Below are 21,523 nucleotides of genomic sequence, written 5' to 3' on the forward strand. Positions count from 1 at the left end.
TCAGTCTCCAATCCTGCCTGATATGGAATGGATGCTGTGGCATGTCAGGAAATAGACAGAAGAACTATGCCACAGACTGACGCTTGCAATTTCTGTTTTGGTATTACACAGAAGCAGAGATTTAGAGATTGAAGGAATCTTAGACATCACCTAGTCCAATCGCTCTCATTTTACAAATGGGAAAATGATATAGTAAATTGTAATACTAGAATCTGAACTGAGGTCCTTTGACTTCAAATCTATTTTTCTTTTCATCAAACCAACGAGAGCATCAACTCTCTTCCTCCTTTGAATTAGAAATCAAATGTTATAAAACTATTACCTGGAGATATTTATTACTTTCTCAATTTCCAGGGGGTAAAAATAGTAACTTTAGATCACCTTTACAAGTTTGGTTGTCTTATTTTAGCTCTTCCCTGCCCAGCTAAGATCTCATCTAAACATCAGTATATTACAGAATTAATGTAATTAACAGTATTCCTGAAAGGTATGTATGAATTAATAAATTACATTTTCTTTTGCTTGGCTAGACAATGGGGTTAAGTGGCTTGCTCAAGGCCACACAGCTAATTAATTATTAAATGTCTAAGGCTGGATTTGAACTCAGGTACTCCTGACTCCAGGGCCGATGTTCTATCCATTGCACCACCTTCCCCTCAAATTACATTTTAAATGTGAAAGATGAACTGAATATTTGACAAAACCTCGCACTTATACTGTGAATCATGCTATAGTAGATTCTTTTAGCAAAATGACTAGAAGAAAACAATAAATTAGGAAGTTAAGATCAAATATTTACTGTATTTTGTTTTTCTTTTCTCTCTGTTAAAACTGGAAGCAGAACTGCACTCATGTTGCATATGGCCATGATAAATTTAAATGATTGTTTCAGAAAATTAAATAAGTTACTTGGCAAAAGTGCTTTTTGTAATAGAAAGTTGCTGAGTTTCTTTTAGATAATTTCATTATTATCCCTTTTGTATAAATGCATTCTACAGGTATGTAGTTCAAATTATGGAAAGCCTAAAGCCTATAGTAATTAGGTATAAATTATTTATCAATAAGAGTTTAAAAGGTAAATGTAAATAAATGTTATAAATTTCAATATAAAAAACCTGTGAATAATCTGACACTATGGGGCACTGCCTCCCAACAACAAAGAACACAGTTTGCTGTAACTGAGTAGTGTAGTCCTAGAGAGTTAGTTTCTTTAAGCAGAGGTTAACTTAGCTTTACATGTAATACACAACTAGTCAATGGCATAGTAGACAGGATATGAACCCAGGTTTTACTGACACCAAGTCCAGCACTCTGGGAGAACATGACTACTAAGCTGCTACCAAATTTACTATAAAATAACAAGAGAAGGGCTTTTTAATGTATGCTTAATGGTGTCATTATTGCTGGAAACTTGTTCTATGAATGAAGGTCAGTAATCTATCTGTAGCCCCAGGTCACAGATCCAGTGTCTTTTCATTCATTCATTCATTCATTCATTCATTCATTCATTCATTCATGGCAATGGGATTAAGAGTGACTTGCCCAAGGTTATGCAGCTAGGCAATTATTAAGTGTCTGAGACTAGTTTTGAACTCAGGTCCTCCTGACCCCAGGGCTGGTACTTTATCCATTGTGCTACCTAGCTGCACTCCCATGCTTTCTTTCATAAAACAATATTAATCAAAAATAAAATGGTATATAGCTAAAATGTTTAAAGTTTATGAAAAACAAGATGATCAAGAAGATTAACCTGTGGTGAAGACTTTGCAGTAGAATTTCCCAAACCAAGTTTTCCATAATCTCCATCTCCAAAAGCCCAAACCATTGAACCATCTGCAGATACTGCGAGGGTATGATTTAATCCACAAGCTACCTATTGAAAAAGCATTCAAGAGGCTTACCAAAACATCACAAAACAAAAGATCATGTTTGAAACCCTTTATTTCCCCCCCAATTATAAAATAATTTTCCTACTTCTTTACTTTCTAGAAGAGTAATACAAAAACTATTTATAAATTATTATCTGTGATGCATCAACATATTTCAGTTCCTAATGTTAGTAAATCAAAACAAACCTGGTGCCACCTAAAAGCTACTGTACTTAGTTTTACATAGGAATCAAAGAACTTAATCATTAGGAAAAGATTTTTTGGACAACATGTTTTAAAATACTCAGTCACTAGTAGTCAGTCTTATGTTAACTATCTACAAGTACATTAAAATTTCTATCTCTCTCTTGCCCACTTTGGATCTAAGAGATTACTTGTCAGGGAGAGATACTTAGTCCCCTAATTCTTGTCACAATACATAGATTCATTTAAGAGCAAAAATAATTATTATCCTGCAATAGAGACAGCTGAAATAAGGCTTCAAAATGATAATCAAAAGTTTTTCTCTTTTTTGTCCAGCACCACGTAGAATGTAGCCTATGGAATATAGGTATATTCAGAGTGATCTACTGCAGATCAGAAAAGAAGAGGGTCACCCTCTATTATTTTATATTTTGCCATTTTATGATAAAGGCATGTGATAATGTCTGAATTTCCACATTAGACAAAAATTAAATATCAATAAATTAAAAAACATTCCAAAAAACATAAAAAATTAAAAAAGATGTGAACCAGCAATACAACTAAGATAATCTTATGTATGCAGTGCATAAATGAAGACTGAAGAGACAAGAAAGCATTATCAGATGCATTGTTTCATTTCATACTTGTCCAATTTGGTATCCCTCTAATGCTGTTACTCTTTCAGGAAGTTTTTTGTTAGAAGTGTTTCCAAGGCCCAAACGACCATAATCTCCATTCCCAAATGTAAAAAGCTTGCCATCTGATGTTACTACTGCTGAGTGTTTGAAGCCACATGACATCTGAAGTAAAAATAAAATATACATATTCTAAAAACTTAATCATTATAATTATCAAACTTAATGAAGATTTAAAAAACAATTTTAGAAGTTCAATTCGTTCCTTCAAAAAAATTTTTCTATTAGTACTAAGTCACATTTATAAAGATGCCTACAGTTTAGCAAGCACTTTTTAATGATAACTCTTGCGAGGATGGTAATGTAAATATAACCATCCTCATCTTACAGGTGAAGAAACTAGTGTTAGAGAGATAAAGGGACTTTAGTTCAAGGTTCTGGAAAGCTAACTTCCTTTGAAGTCCTCTGACTCCTAATTTAACTTTCTTTCCATGATCATGGAAATGAAATTCTAGTACTGTATTCAATTTAGTGACTTGAAAACTAGTTTATTCCACCTTTCTGTTTCTTCCACATGAAAGTCAAACTAAAGACCAAACTAGGTGGCAGTTGCTTTTAAGCTATGCTTGTACTGGACAACTGCTTGGCTTTCAAGAATTTTTTTATTTTGTAAATCAACTTGGGCTCTACAAATAATAATAGCATCCTGAAACTCAAAAGTTACCATGTTTCTAGACCAAATACTCATTATCAAAAGCAGTGCAATGTCTTCTCACAATGATCTTAATCTAGATCACAGGCAAATCATTTATATAAGAAGTTAAGTTTGTGTTCATTGCTTATAAAATCTTGGAATTTAGTTTGAGTCCTGAGATGAAATAAACAGTTCCAACAGATTTGTTATACTAATTTAACCTTCAGGACATATGTTCAACTTATTAGAGAAAGCCTTATTCTAAATTTATTTACTTTTTTTTGTTTTTTGTTTTTAGTTTTTGCAAGGCAATGGGATTAAGTGACTTGCCTAAGGTTACAAAGCTAGGTAATTAAGTGTCTGAGGCCAGATTTGAACTCAGGTACTCCTGACTCCAGGGCTGGTCCTCTATCCAATGCAACACCTAGCTGTCCCCAATTCATTTACTGTTTTAAAAAATCTTATCTACTATGTATATACATTTATTTTAATATATAATATCTTGTTTTTCCTCAATTACATGCTAAAACAATTTTTAAACCTTTTTTTTAAATTTTGAGTTCCAAATTCTATCCTTTTCCCCTCCCCACTTCCTGAGATGATAAATAATCACATAAAGGTCAAACATATGTAATCATGTAAAATATTTCCATATTAATCATTTTGTACAGGAAGACTCAAAAAAATGAAAGTGAAAAAAATTAGGATGCTTCAGTCTATATCAGGAGATATCAGTTCTTTCTTTAATTCAACTATTTTTGACCTTTCATAATATTTCCTGTATTTTCTGTGTACTAGCTTGTCTACATTTAAAGACTGAATGATAAATTCTCTTAAGAACCTGAATCACTTCCTCTCCTTGCAAAGCCTCTATTTGCCTAGGTCGGCGTTGTCGGTCACTGTTCCCATGGCCCAGTTTGCCATAATCTCCATCTCCCCAGCTGAAGACCTCACCACTTTCAGTTAAGGCCATGGAATGCCCATCAGAGCCACAAGAAGTCACTAGTTGTGTTACCACAAACCCTATAAAAGCATGAAAAAACAAGTCAGCAAAGCAAAAAAAAATTTATTCTAATCATTTCTATTAGTTCTAAACTCAGTATAGCAACAACACATCTGTCTTGACACATTCAAAGCATAACTAATTTCTCTAAATAAAAATTACCATAGTGGCTTATTTATTTCAAAAATAAATTTCCTTATTTAGTATTTATCTAGTATTAAGTGCAGTTAGCTGCTGAAAAGAACCATCACAAATACAAGGGCAACTTACAATTTTATAAGAATTCATTCTATACTTTTGTTGTGATTCAGATATTTTATTTTTCATATAATATTCATTTTTGAATTTATTTTAAAAATAAAAGCTAGTCATTCCTCAGGGAATTATTCAGTGACTTTTTTTTCTTCTAGTAAAAGCTCCATTTGACACAGGGGTCCTCTAAATACTTTAGAATGTCTTTATATTGTCATGTGCAAATTATTTTATTTTTAAATTTAAATTTTAAAATAATTTAAAGAATTATGGTAATGTTATTAATCTAATTATAATTTATGCATCTTCTAAACATTTGATTATATTCTTCAGTGGTTCACAATATTTATAACTAACATAATGAGGAATAACTTCAGAAACAATACTGCTAAAATATAGCAATTAAAGTTGTATCCATGCATCTATCATATGCAAGAAAGAATTCATTTGTAATTATTCATTTAAATTTATGTGAAAACACTATATATACTCACATAAATATATTTTTTTAGTTTTAATTCTATTTATGAATTAGCACCTGGCAAGTTTTAATGAAATCAACATTTTCAGTTGAAAAAACTGTAACCTTGCAATGCTGAAATAACTGTCAATACATGAAGGTCATCTGAATTTCCCTGTCCCAGTCTGCCATAACTTCCTTCCCCACAAGCCAATACTGTGCCATTGGCCTGGATAACAAAGGTGCAGTTCTGCCCACAAATGACCTGGAATTAAAAACACACATACACACAAATTTATTATATATACATACATATATATATATATATATATATATATTATATACACACATACTTTTGAGTAGCATTATACATTTCTGTTTATGAGCTTTAAAATTTCAACATACTAAACAATATTATTACATGCTTAATATAAAGCTAGTTAATCCTTAATTTGAAAAGAAGTCATTTCTCCCTGACAATTACAATCCTGTTTATCAAGATAGCTTAACTCTTCTAGAGCTTGAGATCCTGGATGATTTTGCTAAGAAGAAAGGAGAAGGCTTGGTTCAGAGATTAGTACCCAGGAACAGATAAATAATAGAGATGAAGAATATTCAGGTAAAAACCATTCCTACAAATCATTTGAAGTACAGAAAAAAGAAATCTACATCAGCTATCCCAACTCAATTCAATTCAATAAATATTATTAAGCAACTACTTCTAAAGCACTATTCTATCTGGGGTATGAGGATGTAAAGATAAAAAATGTCACAATTAAATGTCCCAAAGAGACACAAACCAGAAACAAATAAAGGTGATTCAAGGCAGAATGGAATAAGTGTAAAGGAGTGTTAGAAGGAAGTAGAGGAGAGAGAAATCAATGAATCCTAAATAATAGTGACATCTGAATGGTGAATAAAGAGGAGGATGTTAAAACGGAAAAATATGAGCTTAACTATTTCAAAAATCAAAACATTTTAAGAAGAAAAAGAAGAAAAAAATGTAAAATACATGAAAAAAAGTGTGAAATAAGGCTGACAAGGTGGGATGGAGCTAAACTATGAAGTATTTGTTTGAGTACATTTTATTATATGAGCAAAAGGAATGACTGAAGTTTTTTGAGTAGAAGAGGATGTGATTAGATCTGTACACTAGAAAGATTATTTTGACCAAGAAGGATGAATTAAAAAGTTAAGAAACTTATGACAATTCACTGGGAGGAAAAAGATACTTGGAAATCTATGAGAAAAACCTCTAAGTTATATCCTTAAATTAACCTAAAGAGCTTTTTAGTAGAACTTTTATTTGCAAAGTATACTTTACAATCACTTTACCTGGGATTCCTGACAATAAGACCATAACATAGATATCTTTACAATAAAGTTACTGTCAGTACTGTGTATCAGAATTTTCAGTCCTTTAAAGTTTCTCCTCCATCACTGAACCTAGTTACCTGTTGAGCCTGTGAGAATGAAGGAGCAGCAGCTGGTATCATAACATTTCTACCAGCCTCAGCAAGCTGTCCATGTCTTCCAGCACCCCAGAGATAAACATCACATTTGCCTCCTAGATGCCAGTCCTACACAATCATAAAGACAATCATCTTAAAATCACTGATAGGGGAAAAATAAATTAAAGCAACTTGGAAGTTTCATCTTAAAGTCATTATATTAGCAAAAATTACTTAAGAGAGTATCTGTCAATCTTGCAGGAATTGTAGAGAAACATAAACACTAATATAGTGCTGGTAGAGCAATGAACTGATCAAAATTTTCTGGAAAAAATTTGAAATTTGGTAGAAAAACATTAAACTGTTCGTATCTTTTGAATCAATCATTCTACCACTAGAAATATGACCAGCAAAGATAATATAAAAAAAAAGAAAGATCCAAAATATAACAAAATACCACAGCATTCTTTGGTAGTAAAAAGCTGTAAACAAAGTAATAGTCATTTGGAAATGGCTGAATAAATTGGCATATGAATGTCATCTAATATTACTGAGTCTTAAGACTCAATAAATATAAGGCAGGTGGGAACCTTGGTTTGGACTGAGGTAGAACTAAGACAACAAAACAAAAAGAACTAAACTACAATAAAGTAAATGAAAACAACACTAAAATAAGGTCAAACTCAAATTAATTGCAATGATCAATATCTTCTACCCTTCTCCGTAAAGAAGCTGGGTCAGGTGTGAAATGACACAAACTGTCAGCTGCAGTCACTGTGTCACTGGATTTTTGCTTAAATTTTTATTGATACATGGAAGGAATCGAAGTTGGGGGGAGTAATACTGGAAAATGGTTCTAATATTTCAAAAAAGGTATAAGTAAAAGGTTATTGTGAAGAATATTTAATAAAAATTAATTATTCTACTTCTAAAATAAAAGAATAGGGGCAGCTAGGTGGCATAGTGAACAAAGCACCAGCCCTGGAGTCAGGAGGACCTGGGTTCAAATACGACCTCAGACACACACACACACACACACACACACACACACACACACACACACACACACACACACACTAAATTGCCTAGCTATGTAACCTTGGACAAGTCACTTAACCCCCACTGCCTTAAATTAAAATAAAATAAAAGAATGATTGGTATAAAAAAATTATGTAGGAAATAAAATTGGGGGATCTATAAGATTAAAGATACAATATGATTAAATAAGCTATTTGACAGGAACAAAACAATCCTATTCAGATACTTCAAATACATAAAAATGTCATTTTCCACTAACCTCAGGTCTTGATGTTGCCCAAGACATAATCTGCTCATCCATACCATTAATCCATTTACTATTATCCTGCATAGGCATAAAACATATGGGGGGAATATTGAAATCAATATTTTACTTAATATCTCCTGAAAAAGCTCAATTCCTCTTTCCAATAGGCAAGAATACAGTAGCCTTACAAAATCCTAAGAAAATTATCTCTAACAATATTGTTATCAGTGCTGTATATTGATAAGTATTTGAATGTCTTCTCTGTGAAAAGTACTACTTTACGAATCAATGTGCTCTCTCTTTTATAGTGTATTTTTAAAATATCAAAACTTGCTTATCAAAATAGAGAAAAAGATAGTACATCATTGGGCTGATTTACTTTGAGCTAAAAGCAGTTTTATATAGTTAGGCATTTATGTTCTTTATAAAACTTTTGAGGCCAAACAGCCTTCAATATAGCTGGAGTAAAGGCAGTCAAATTTAATGATAAGCTTCATGATCATCTTTAAGAATAACAATAGAGGAGGCCAGGATGAATAAAAACTGATTAAATTAAATCAGGTGTTCAAAGGAGAATGGTATAAATTTTTTTTAAAGTACATTAATTAGGCAATAAAAAGTAGTTTTAGATAAAGGAAAATGGAAAATATCAGAAAAGGCGATTGGGATTATAATGAAAGAGCTGATAAATTTCTAATAATTCCACTGATTTTAAGTAATCCCTTTCAGTTATTGGTCTGACATTCTATCAAGGTTAATATCTGATCGAAAGACATTTTAGATTTTCTGTGATTATAGGAACTGTATTTACAGGAGTTACTTGCTACCAATTAATGGTAATGCATCATAGGATCATAGTTTTAGAAGCTGGAGAGACATCTTATTGTTCATCTAGTCCAATATCCTTACTTTACTACTGAGGAAACTGAGGGTTAGAAGAGTTTAAATGACTTCCTCAAGGTCACATAGGTATTAAGTGGCAAAGATAGGATTCAAATTTGAGTATAATGACTTAAGTTCATCATTCCAGGCTAAGCATTTCTTATTCTGTGCTATGTTTTCTATCCTTCATCTGCTTATAGATGCCAGAAATTATTGCAACCCACACAACAATAAAAATCATTTTAGAATAATTTACCATCAGGAATGCAAGTTCATCTTCTGGAACTGGCTCAAGGTCAGGAACAGTGAAGGATTCTGGAAACTGTGCTCCCTTTGCCAGAGCTTCAGCAGCTTTTATGGTGGTTGAGAAACATTCTAGCCATGCCCATTCAGTTGGATTCCATGTTGAAGGATCAGGAAGACAGCTCTGGTGATGAGGTGGTACTGGTGGGTTACATAAGAGCTGATCTAGATGCAGTCCAACAGCAAGTGAGGCCAGACACTGCATATAAGGGCTATGAACAAGCTGATCCCCACAAACTACATGTGGCTAAAAGAAAATTTAAGGAATAAAGATGTTGAGAAAGCCATAACAAAGATGAATGAAGTATCTAAAAATCTTTCTAAAGAGCTTAAAATAGCTTTTGAAAATTGATAAAATGTTTTTTTCACCTTTAAAAAAATGTGACCAAATACACACTGAGGAAATTCATGTATAAGGTGACAATTCTAAAGGTACTCAGGGGAAGAATTTCAAGGTATACAGTTGGGGGAAAATTCCAAAAGAATGACAACATTAAAAAGAGAGAGAGGGAGGGAAACAGAATATTAGAGAAGACATTAACTGTTATTAAACCATTCTCATCTTAATAAAATATTTATGAGAATGGTTTCTGTACATATTGAAAACGTAAAGAGAAAGAATTTTCTTACAGTAGACAAGTTGCAGAAAATCATAAAGATTACAAGATCCTGTTTGTTGATTACAAAAAAGTAGTTGATTATAAAAAAATAAAAGTTTTTTTCTAGAACAAAGTGTCTCCTATGCAAATGATAAACAAAGATTTCCAACAGATTTTACCACAGGGATTTCTCCAATTATAAATATCAAATAATGCATAAAGTAGGAAGATTGATGTTTACCAAACGTATCTATCACTGAGTATGGCTTGCAAAGTCCAAAAGGAAGATAGATTTCCTGTAGATGTAACTGACAGAAGACTGGCAATAATGGTTTCCTATCAATGAGAACATGGTTCCATCAAAGCATCAAAGTCAGAAGAAGAAAAAAACAAAACAAAAACAACAGGAACTTCCCCTTGGCACTTATTTAACTGAGGATCTTGAGCAAGTCACTTAATCCCATTGCCTTACTAAAGGAAAAAATAAGTCATATCATAAAGAAAGAAATGGGTAGGTGAAGTAAGTACCATAGTTGAACTCATTAAATATTTAAAGACCTAAATATTTAAATCATCTAGTAATCTGGATAGATCCTTCAGTGCCTTGGATAGGAGAAAATGTGGGCAAGAATTATAGAGGATGAGAAAGAAGTTGGGTTGTAATTAGTGCCAATGGAAATACCCCTATAGACAAGATCACTGAAATATCTTAATACTGAGTTTAGAAAGCATTAATTCAATTTAACTAATTCTAAATTATTAATATCTTGTTCCAAAGGGGTCTCCTTTGGCAAAAAATAAGCCAACTTTTTTTTCACTGTTTCACAAAAAGATGGCAAAGTTCTTAAAGAAGGCCAGTCTCACAACCTCAGTGATATTAATATGATGATAAAACACTGATTATAGCAGCATAAGGTAATGACCTCTTATGTTGGGAATTATCTATCACTATTAGTATATAGTAAAGCGATTCTGATAAATGAAACTGAAAAAAATGATTATATTCTATAAAGCCACTAGGGATGGGCAGCAATGAATATCTGAGAATTTTATCAAACAAATTGGAAATTTAGTATACTATGAGAGGGTATCATGGGCAGAGAGAATAGGTAAGAAGGAGGTGCTGGTGCAATATATTAGCAAGAAAGAGAAAAATGATTAAGTTGAATAATGCTTCAGACTGTTGACAATAATAATACTACTAAGCATATCAGATATTTAAACAACACCTTAAAGTTAGCAATATTCTTTTCACACATTATCCCATTTGGATGTTATAACAATCCAAAGCAGAAGAAATCATCCATATGCACTGGAGTTTGGGGGAAAAAAATCAATGACTAGCTAGTTCATCAAAAGCAACTAGCTCACTATTTATTATATTGTATAAAAAGGACAACAAATTGATTTCAAATGCCTCCAGATCATTTAACATGAATAGGGGAAAAAAAAGCAACTCCAATCAAACAGCAGAAATTTAACGAGAAATTGGTCACAAAAATTAGCAACAAGAATTAAAAGAAATCAGGATTTCACTTCTAGCAAGTATGTCAAGCAAGAGAAACTGTAGCAGCACACAGAAAATATCGATTTAATTCAACTCATAACAAGCATTTTTTCAAATAAAAGATGTATCTGGATCAGACCCTCTAAACATTCAGTGCCCCATGAAATGATGGATGAAGATCTAGAGGCACCATCACAGAGTGTATGTACATCTAAAAATGGTCAGAGAAAAAAAGTGGTTGATTAATCCCTGAAAAGAGGTAAGAAAGGCAGCTATTTGTTAACCTAACATCAACATACACACACAAACACATACACCCCCCTCAAGTTTTTTCTATTTTCAAAATTTTTAAAATTTTTGTACAAGTGATTTTTTTATACATTACTAAAATATTCTTGTTTAAGAGTAAAAATATACACACTCATGAGAAAGAAAGTAAAAGGCAAAGAAAATGTGCTCCAATCTGTGTTCTGACACCACCAGCTCTGTCTCAGGTGGATCACATTTTTATCATAAATATATCACAAAAGCTACTTCCATATTTTTCTGCCAAGAGGCCCCAAAGTCCACATACTACTCCTGAGAGCCAGCAACCACCTGGCCCTGTGGTCCCAGACAAACGATCCCATCCCCTTGCAAGAAGTAAAAAAAAAGAAAATGTACCATATCTGACCACTCTCCCCCATGATCCACCCTCTTCTCCCATCCCCCCTTCTCCCCTTTCTACTGTAGATGTCTATACTCCAATGAGTGTATATACTGTTTCCTCTCCGAGCAATTTCTGATGAGAGTGAAGGTTCCCTCATTCCCCCTTGCCTTCCCCCTTCCATATCATTGCAATAAAAAAATATATCTTAGTCCATTCCACTTCTCCTTTTTCTTACTCCCAGTACATTTCCCTTTTAGTCACTGATTGCATTTTTTTCTTTTTTCTTTTTTAGATTTTGCAAGGCAATGGGGTTAAATAGCTTGCCCAAGGCCACACAGCTAGGTAATTATTAAGTGTCTGAGGCCGGATTTGAACTCAGATACTCCTGACTCCAAGGTCAGTGCTCTATCCATTGCACCACCTAGCTGCCCCAGACTGATTCCATTTTTACAATACATTATATCTTTAAATTCAGCTCTCTCCTGTGCTTCATCTATAAAAGCTCCTTCTACCTGCTCTATTAAATGAGAGCTTTCATATGAGTATTATCAGTATCATTTTTCTATGCAGGAATACGTGCAGTTCATCATCATTAAGTCCCTCATATTTTGCCCTTCTCCTTCACTCTTTATGTTTCACCTGAGTCCTGTATTTGAAGGTCAAACTTTCTATTCATCTCTGGCCATTTCAATAGGAACAACTGAAATTCCCCTGGTTCACTGAAAGTCCATCTTTTCCCCTGAAAGAGGATGGTCAATTTTGCTGGGTAGTTGATTCTCAGTTGCTTTCTAAGCTCCTTTGCCTTCCAGAATGTTATATTCCAAGCCCTAAAATCCCTTAGTATAGTCCTGTGTGATCCTGACTGCAGCTCCATATTTTTTTTTTAAGGTTTTTGCAAGTCAAATGGGGTTAAGTAGCTTGCCCAAGGCCACACAGCTAGGTAATTATTAAGTGTCTGAGACTGGATTTGAACCCAGGTACTCCTGACTCCAAGGCCAGTGCTTTATCCACTATGCCACCTAGTCGCCCCAGGTCCATGATATTTGAACTGTGTCCTTCTGACTGCTTGTAATTTTTCTCTTTGACTTGGGAGTTCTGGAACTTGGCTATAATATTCATGGGGGTTGTTTTTTTTTTTGGATCCCTTTCTGGGGAGATCAGTAGATTCTCTCAATTTCTATTTTGCTTCAAGGATATCTGGGCAATTTTCCTGTAAGAATTCTTTAAAAATGAGATAAAGAGATAAAGGCTCTTTTCCTGATCATGACTTTCAGGTATCCCAATATTTTTTTTTTTTTAGGTTTTTGCAAGGCAAACGGGGTTAAGTGGCTTGCCCAAGGTCACACAATTGGGTAATTATTAAGTGTCTGAGGCTAGACTTGAACTCAGGTCCTCCTGACTCCAGGGACTGTCTATTGCGGCACCTAGCCACCCCAATCCCAATAATTTTTAAATTATCTTTCCTGAATCTGTTTTCCGGATCAGTTGTTTTTTCAATGAGATGTTTCACATTTTCTTCTAATTTTTCATTCTTTTGGTGTTGAAGTATTGTGTCTTGCCTTCTTGTAAAGAAATCAGCTTCCTTCTATATCTGAAGGATTTGTTTTCCTCAGAGAGCTTTCTTATCTCCCTTTCCATCTGGCCAATTCTGCTTTTTTTGGTTTTTTTTTTAGGTTTTTTTTTTTGCGAGGCAATGGGCTTGCCCAAGGCCCAATTCTGCTTTTTAAAGCATTCCTCTCCTCAATAACTTTTTGAACTATTTTATCCATTTGACCTATGCTGGTTTTTAACACTTTTAGCATTTTTTTGAATCTCCTTGACTAAGCTGCTGACTTCTTTTTCATGTTTTTTCTGTATCTCTCATTTCTTTTCCCAATTTTTCTTCTATCTCCCTTAATTTCACGGCCTGAGCCCAACTTCCGATTTTCTTGGAGTCTTTAGATGTAGGAGCCTGTACTTCCTCATCTTCAGAGTATTTTGATCCTTCTTGGGATTCTAGAAAAAGTATTTCTCAATGGTCATCCTCTTTTTTCTCTGTTTACTCATTTCTCCAGCCTGTGCCTGGTTTTGGGGTGCTTCCTGGGCTTTTGAGTATTATTGGGACCCCGCCCAACAAGGAGCTCAGTGTGTGAAGCTGATTGCCCTCCTAGTCTGTGAATGACCACAAGCACACCCCTCTGCCACGGAGCTGAAGTGGGGGGGCGGCACGCTAGACTGCAATCAGGATCTGAATGTGGTCAGAACCCGAGTCCTGTTCCAGGTACATAGGACAAACCTTGGAAGTCTCCCCTACCTTTGATGGGCTGAGTACTCAGGGCCCACTTGCTTGGAGGCTCCCGCTTGTCGGCTCCACATCTGCTTCTGTTTCCTGGATCTGGACTGCTGTGGAAACTGCTGCTACACTGACCTCGCTGATTGCCACAACCGGCCTGAGGTCCTTGGTTTCATGTGCTCACTCTGGCAGAAATCCTCTGCTGATCCTCTAAGTCCTCTGCTGATCCTCTAAGTTGTGCCCAGTGCTCCCCGGGGTGAAGGTCAGGACACTGCCCCCGCTGCCATGAGCCACGGCTCCCAGGTGCTCTGGGAGGCTGAAGTTTCTTCACTTTGGTAGGCCACTACTCTAACCGGTGGAGCAGAGCCTTTCCACTATTTTCCAGATTACCTTCATCTGAAGAACTGACTCACTGGATCTTTCTGTGGGTTCTGTCTCTCAAAAATTTAGTTAGAGCCATAATTTTATGATTTTTGAAATATGGAGAGAACACTCAGGAGAGGCTCTTCTCCGGTTTCCATCTTGGTTCTGCCTGTCCCCCTCATAAGTTTTTAAAGAATTTTTTATCTTTGTTTCAAAGATGCTTTTATTCCCACAAGAATTTTTTTTTTTAGTATTTTAGTATTTATAATAATTCACTCCCTAAAGTGTCTTGTAGCAAAATGTCACTTCACCCTTTCTTTTACTTAGGTCTATTTTTTTTTTAGGTTTTTTTGGCAAGGCAATGGGATTAAGTGGCTTGCCCAAGGCCACACAGCTAGGTAATTATTAAGTGTCTGAGACCAGATTTGAACCCAAGTACTCCTGACTCCAGGGCCAGTGCTTTATCCACTGTGCTACCTAGCCACCCCTTTAATTCATTTTATGAATGAATTCAACCCATTCACTTTTTTTTTGTGATTTGTCCAAGGTCACATAGTTAGGTAATTATTAAGTGTCTAGGGCTGCACTTGAACTCAGGTTCTCCTGACTCCAGGGCTGGTGCTCTATCCACTGCACCACCAAGCTGCCCCCATCCCATTTACTTTTTTTTTAAGGTTTTTTTGGCAAGGCAATGGGGTTAAGTGGCTTGCCCAAGGCCACACAGCTAGGTAATTTTTTTTATACTCTTTTTCTTTTTTAAGTTTTTTTTTTTTTGCAAGGCAAATGGGGTTAAGTGGCTTGCCCAAGGCTATACAGCTAGGTAATTATTAAGTGTTTGAGGCCACATTTGAACTCAGGTACTCCTGACTGCAGGGCCAGTGCTCTATCCACTGCACCACCTAGCCGCCCCCCATTCACTTCCATTGTTCTGTTAACTAACTGTACATTTCCCTCTATTCTAATCTCTTTAATCTCACCCATTTTCCCAACCCCCCAAAGGTTTTTCCAAGGCAATGTGCTTAAGTGACTAGGGATGCCCAAGGTCACACAGCTAGGTAACTATTAAGTATCTGAGGCCAGATTTGAACTCAGGTCCTCCTGACTCCAGGGCTAGTGCTCTATTCACTCCTGCCCCTAAATCTCACCCATTTTTTATCTCTGTTCCTTTTTTAAGTCTGATTTTCATCTGACTAATGTCTCATTTAATATAGCTGTTCTTCTTCAGACACAGAGCCCAGGAAACTATGCATACTTTAGTTCACTTTCTGCCAAGCTAGGAAGTTGCCAGGTTGGTTATCTGCACTATGGAGAAGCCCATGAGCTTTTAACTTTTATGCAGTTGTAGGATAAAGAAATCATTTACTATAGTTTCTCATTAGATTTCTTGATCACTATAAGGTCTAGTACAAATATTGGGTTTTTGTTTAAGTGAGTTTAGGGGAGCTGGACAGTCTGCTTCTATTCATGCAGTCATCTTGGTCAAAAGTCCAAGATATAGTTTCATCCTGTGCCTTCTTGCACCCTTATCTGAGCATTCCCTTTTCAGTCTCCTTTACTAGATTCTCATCTACATGCATAAATCTCTCAACATTCTGCCTTCTTTTTCTATCTTTTCTTTTGGTGATAATCAATCAGATCCCATGAGAATAGTATTATTCTCCCCAATTATCCGTCTTTATTTTTTATCATCTTCATATTTACTTATCTTGGTATTTGTTAGGTTTGCCCAGCAGAAGGTGAACTCCATAAAGGCAGGGTCCATTTTATTGTGTCTTTGCATTTCCAAGTCTAGAATAGTATCTTGAAGTAACAGGGAATTCATAAAAAATCCCCCTTACTGAAGTGGGACAAAATAGAATTCTACAAAAATTATTCAAGGAGTTCCTATAACAGAAAATTCTAGGGGAATAAAGATATAACAATGTCAAGAATCACTCTTCCAAAAAATTTTCCATTTATTTACTTATTTGAATTTTTGCAAGGCAATGGGGTTAAGTGATTTGACTAAGATTACACAGCTAGGTAATTATTAAATGTCTGAGGCCAGATTTGAACTCAGTTGCTCCTGACTCCAGGGCCAGTGCTCTATCCACTGCACCACCTAGCTGCCCCAAGAATTACTCTTGACATAAATATGACTATGCACACTTTAAGACCCTAAAAAGGCAAATAATACTCAGACTGTTTGACTGTACAAGTCGGGATGGCCAAATTTGTTTATTATCTATCACCCTGAAATAATCCAATCTATTCAATATACTCTATATTGGTACAATCTTAGTGATTACATTAGCCAAAAGCTAACTGGTCAAGTTCCCTTTAAAATGGCAGATAGAAATTTTGCTTTCTTTTCTTTTAATGGGAGGAAAGAAGGAGAGAAGGTAAATTGGCTAATTGAAAAAATATATTTTTTTAAAAAATAAAAGAGAACACTGAAACAACCACCTGCCACTTATAACCATGATGGAACGACTTAAGTGACAAAGAAGACCAAGATTAAACCCAAGCAAAGTTCTGTCAGATAAATTCTAAGTTTTGAGAACAAACTACACTGAGCCTCAGGCTTCCAAGATCAGACCAGATCCAGAGATCTGATCCAAAGATTCTCAAACCAGGTGGGATCTTGTCCTTTAGAAGACAATGACCACAACCGCCAGTTCTGTCTGTCTGAATTTGGTTCCATCTCTTGGACCTCTGATCCACAAACATCATTTCCATTATCTTGGGAGTAATGAGTTATTTTGACAGATATTTGGTTGGGGATTCATTCCCTATAGTAATTCTCACTATCTTAGGTGATTCATACTATGTTTGAAGGTTATCAAGAGTAGGGACTTTTTCCTTCATTTTTAAATTGCTAAATTAAAGGACCCAAGAAAGCATATATTAATTGAAGTAAATAATAGCAATCTGATTAACCAAATCAATGAATATTTTGCCTTTCCTTAGAGAGTAGGCTGTCATTTTTTTGTCCATGTTTTTCATACATCTAAGGAACTTACACTAATGTAGTCAACAAAAAAGGCTGAACAAAAAAAACACTAGAATTAAGAAGCTTATGAACTAATGAGAAAAAGATATGTACAAAAATAATTGATACAAACAAGGGAAAGCACACTCATCTTTACTTGGGGGTGAAAGAAATCATCCTTAAGAAAAAAAGAAATCAAGGAAGGAGGGAGAAAAAGGGGAGAGAGATGATAGGGGAAGGTTTCATATAGAAGTTGGTAATGGAGTTGGGTCATAAAGAAAGGTACAAAGATATAAAGATATGTTGGGAGTCCCAAGTCCTAGAAATGTTATATGCAAAGAAAATGGAGAATGCCCTATAAATAAGACTATGCACCACACAAAATATCAGTATGGGTAAATGCCTGTGCTGACTTACATGAAGGTTAAGGTGTGCATGATAAAGAGAAGATGAGTTGTAGACTGATTGTGAAGGGCCTTAAATACCAGGACCAGAACTAGATAGACAGACAGACAGACAAACAGGGAAATGCAGGCAATGGAGAATTTCTGCATATTTTTGAGTAAAGAAAGAACACAATCAAAAGCAGTGCATTAGCAAGAATACCAGTAGTGGAGAGATGTGAAAGATGGACTAAAGAAGGAGTCTCTAGAAACAGAACACCTGATATGGAAAGGCTATTAAAATAGTCTAAGTAAGAAGGAATAAGGATAGTTGCTCTAAGAGGGCAAAACCAGAAACTAACAACGTTCCAGGAACTTGTGGGATTTGGGGTTTTAGGTTTGAATTTAGTTTAGCTTCTTACCTTTTCATATGCATACTGTTCCTGAAGCATTATAGGTAGTCGTTCCAAGAAGGCTCTCATACAGGGAGCCATGTTTAATCCTAAAACACCTTGTTGCTTCAAGGCAGTCCTACATGTGGCTAGAACATGATTGGCAGCTACCCATTCTGACGTGCAACTTACGACCAAAACGTCCTGGTTAAAATACAATATACACAATTAACACAAAGAATTAAAAAAAAATTTCTGTTCACTACTAATGTCTGAAAAACTTTTTTCAAATAAAATATAAATAAAATACAGTCTCAAACATATTTATTTAATATATATTGTTTTTGCAATTTTATCTGGCATGAAATCTTACATTATGCCAAATATTTAAGAATGAAATAACTAAGGAAACGATTAGCCTTAACTACGTTAAATTATGTATTTCCCTTTTGTTGCTATTGTATCTGACTAGCACACTAAGCCCTTTTATCTTCCACTCTTTCTCAAAGTCAGTTCAAGCTCATGGTCATTTTTCCATAGTATTACCTAGATCTCATTTCTTGTAAACCCTTTCTTTTGCTTTCAATCTTTCCCAGTATTAGGGTCTTATACAATATTCTTTGTCTTCTCATTATATGATCAAAGTATTTAAAGTTCAACTTCAGTATAAGTCCTTCCAATAAGTAGTTTGAATTAATTTCTTTAAATATTGACTCATTTGATCTTCTCCCCTTCCAAAGGTCTCTCAAAAATCTTTTCTAACACGACAAATCCAAAGAACTGATTCTTTAGTACTCACTTTCCAAGTCTCACAGTCATATATTACTACTAGAAAAGTCATAGTTTTGACTATACAAACATTTGGTGGAAACATGTTATGTCTGCTTTTTCGTAAGCTTTCTAGATTTGTCATAGATTTCCTTTTATGAAGAAAACTCTTTTTTTTAAACTCCTTTCTTTTTTGCAAGTCAATGGGATTAAGTGACTTGCCCAAGGTCACACCGCTAGTTAATTATTAAGTGTCTGAGGTCACATTTGAACTCAGGTTCTCCTGAATCTAGGGCCAGTGCTCTATCCACCTGCACCACCTAGCTGCCCCTGGCAAATGTATTTTAGAATGAATTTGCCAATGAATTCAGCAGCCACTTGCCTATTGGTTAGGATTCATTAAAGCCAAAATCCAGTAGCTTTCAAAATTCTGTTATGTCCACTACAATCCTAGAAGAAGCTAAATTTCCTTCTGCTTCTAGAAGCAAAATTAAAAGTAACTACTGATTCAACTTCTGCCCTTTACTTTTCTCTATTTGCTACACATCTAGTGAAGTGGCTGAATTTTTGTATAATTCTTATTTGAACATACCTCTTCAAAAAATTTTATTTTACAAAAGAAGCTTTTAACTTCACTAACATTATATATACAGACTAAATATAGTCTTCATAGGTACTTTTAAAAAAGGAAAAAAGGATAAATAATCTGACCTAATTTGGCATAATTTAAAATATTCATTACAGAGTCAATTAGCAAATCTTTCTTGATTTACATTAAAAAAACAACATGAAAACAATATGGAGATAATATGATAGACTATTAAAAAGTGAGAGTTAAAAGTCTTCATTTCTGGGCTTTCCTCTACTTCCTTCTAGTTCTATTATTTTAAGCAAATCACACTGTCTCTGTAGGCTTGCCTCAGATGTAAATTGAAGAGCCTGACCTATAAGGTCTCTTCATATCTATAGCTTTGATTCTCTGTAACTTTAAAGTTACTACCTTCGATCTGTTAGAGCAAGCAGCTACCCCAACATCGGGAATCCACACTGTGGTCTGAATTGCTCCAGATCCTATCACAACAGTTTGTAATATTGAACCATCCTGAAATGAAATAAATTTATATTTTAATTATTATTGATCATTTACAATAGCTATTTCAAGTTTCAAAACTACATTCTAAATAAGTAATCCTTCAAACATATATATCTTTGTCCACTGTGTGACTTTCACTAACTCATATCACTTGAGTTAGTCTTCAAAGTATTTCTGACTTACTTTAATAATCAAAGAAATATGAAAGAATCTGATTCTCAAAAGAAAATATATCTTCAAGTAAAATACTTTTAGGATTGTCTGGATTCATTTAAATATAATTATTTAAGCAAAAGATTTTGAGAATGTATCTTTTTTATAAAGTTTATTTCCTTACCCTTAAAGACCAAATGTTCATAAGTCCACCAAGTCCACCAGATACCAATGCTAAACCATCAGAACTGAAGGCAACTGTACGAACAGGAGTGATGTGCCCTTTCAACTGATAAACACACTTGGCCCCTGCAGATTTTCGGTAGTTATCCTGTAATTTATTTTTACAATTATAAATTTTGAAATAAAACCAGAATTCACAAATCCTAAGCTCAATGACTAATTATTTTCCTATTTGTCTATTAATAAAGAACTGAAAACAAAGAGATAAGACTTCTTTTTTAGTATAATTGAAGAAATTATTTATTATTTATTTTTTTTTAGTTTTTTTCCAAGGCAAATGGGGTTAAGTGGCTTGCCCAAGGCCACACAGCTAGGTAATTATTATTAAGTGTCTGAGACTGGATTTGAACCCAGGTACTCCTGACTCCAAGGCTGGTGCTTTATCCACTACGCCACCTAGCCGCCCCTAATTTAACAAATTATTGAAGATAACTCTAAATCTTTTAAAATACAAATTGCTTAGCCAGTTTTATTTTGAACTATCCAAAATTTATTACATTGTTCTACTTTCAAATATTGTAACATTTCATAATTGTTCTATTTCAGTCTTTTGAAAACATGGGCCTAAGTCCTGGCTTAAGTCAGGAGATGTAGGTAGAGGCCCTGACTATCACTATTTGACACTGGGTAGTATAACTTTATGATTTCAATTTTCTTGAAAAAATCAATATATTGGACTAACTTAAAGTCTGTGGGTTTTTTTCAGCATCAATATTTTATAAATCTTTGCCTCAATTTCAACACAATTTGACACATTAACTAGCAAGACTAGATTATGGTAAAACTGTGAAGCAGGCCAATTTTTTTTTTTGAGCATTCACTCCTTTTGAGAGATTGACTTTCTGCATCAGGCTATTTCTTTTCTGTGTTCAGAGGAAAAAGTCTGTGCTGAATTCACTCAATTTACTGTGTGTACCAGAAAGATTTGTGTATCTTAGATCAAAGGATGGGGTCAATATAAAGAACTAAGTCTCTAACAGTAGAACTTCAGACAACGGGTGGGGGGAAGGGGGTGCTACTTTTCTATAACCCTTCAAATAATACCATAAAATTCTCTAATACCATCCACTACAAAAGGCCGACTTTGTCAATA

General features: G+C 34.6%; 1 protein-coding gene across 12 annotated transcripts in view; it reads right to left on the reverse strand.

Annotated features, from left to right (window-relative positions):
• HERC1 (HECT and RLD domain containing E3 ubiquitin protein ligase family member 1) overlaps positions 1 to 21,523 on the reverse strand; it is a 211,125-nt gene that overhangs the window by 19,863 nt on the left and 169,739 nt on the right. For all 12 annotated transcript variants that reach the window (XM_074234356.1, XM_074234348.1, XM_074234347.1 and 9 more), the window contains 10 exons: positions 20,372 to 20,518; positions 19,942 to 20,043; positions 18,204 to 18,377; positions 8,991 to 9,284; positions 7,865 to 7,930; positions 6,571 to 6,696; positions 5,243 to 5,381; positions 4,243 to 4,424; positions 2,717 to 2,872; positions 1,751 to 1,873 (listed from right to left, as the gene is read on the reverse strand). In XM_074234356.1, coding sequence (XP_074090457.1) covers positions 1,751 to 1,873; positions 2,717 to 2,872; positions 4,243 to 4,424; positions 5,243 to 5,381; positions 6,571 to 6,696; positions 7,865 to 7,930; positions 8,991 to 9,284; positions 18,204 to 18,377; positions 19,942 to 20,043; positions 20,372 to 20,518 — 1,509 coding nt within the window. The remainder of the gene's footprint in view (positions 1 to 1,750; positions 1,874 to 2,716; positions 2,873 to 4,242; positions 4,425 to 5,242; positions 5,382 to 6,570; positions 6,697 to 7,864; positions 7,931 to 8,990; positions 9,285 to 18,203; positions 18,378 to 19,941; positions 20,044 to 20,371; positions 20,519 to 21,523) is intronic.

The sequence above is a fragment of the Macrotis lagotis genome, chromosome 4 (assembly GCF_037893015.1).
Source record: "Macrotis lagotis isolate mMagLag1 chromosome 4, bilby.v1.9.chrom.fasta, whole genome shotgun sequence".
Classification (NCBI taxonomy): domain Eukaryota; kingdom Metazoa; phylum Chordata; class Mammalia; order Peramelemorphia; family Peramelidae; genus Macrotis; species Macrotis lagotis.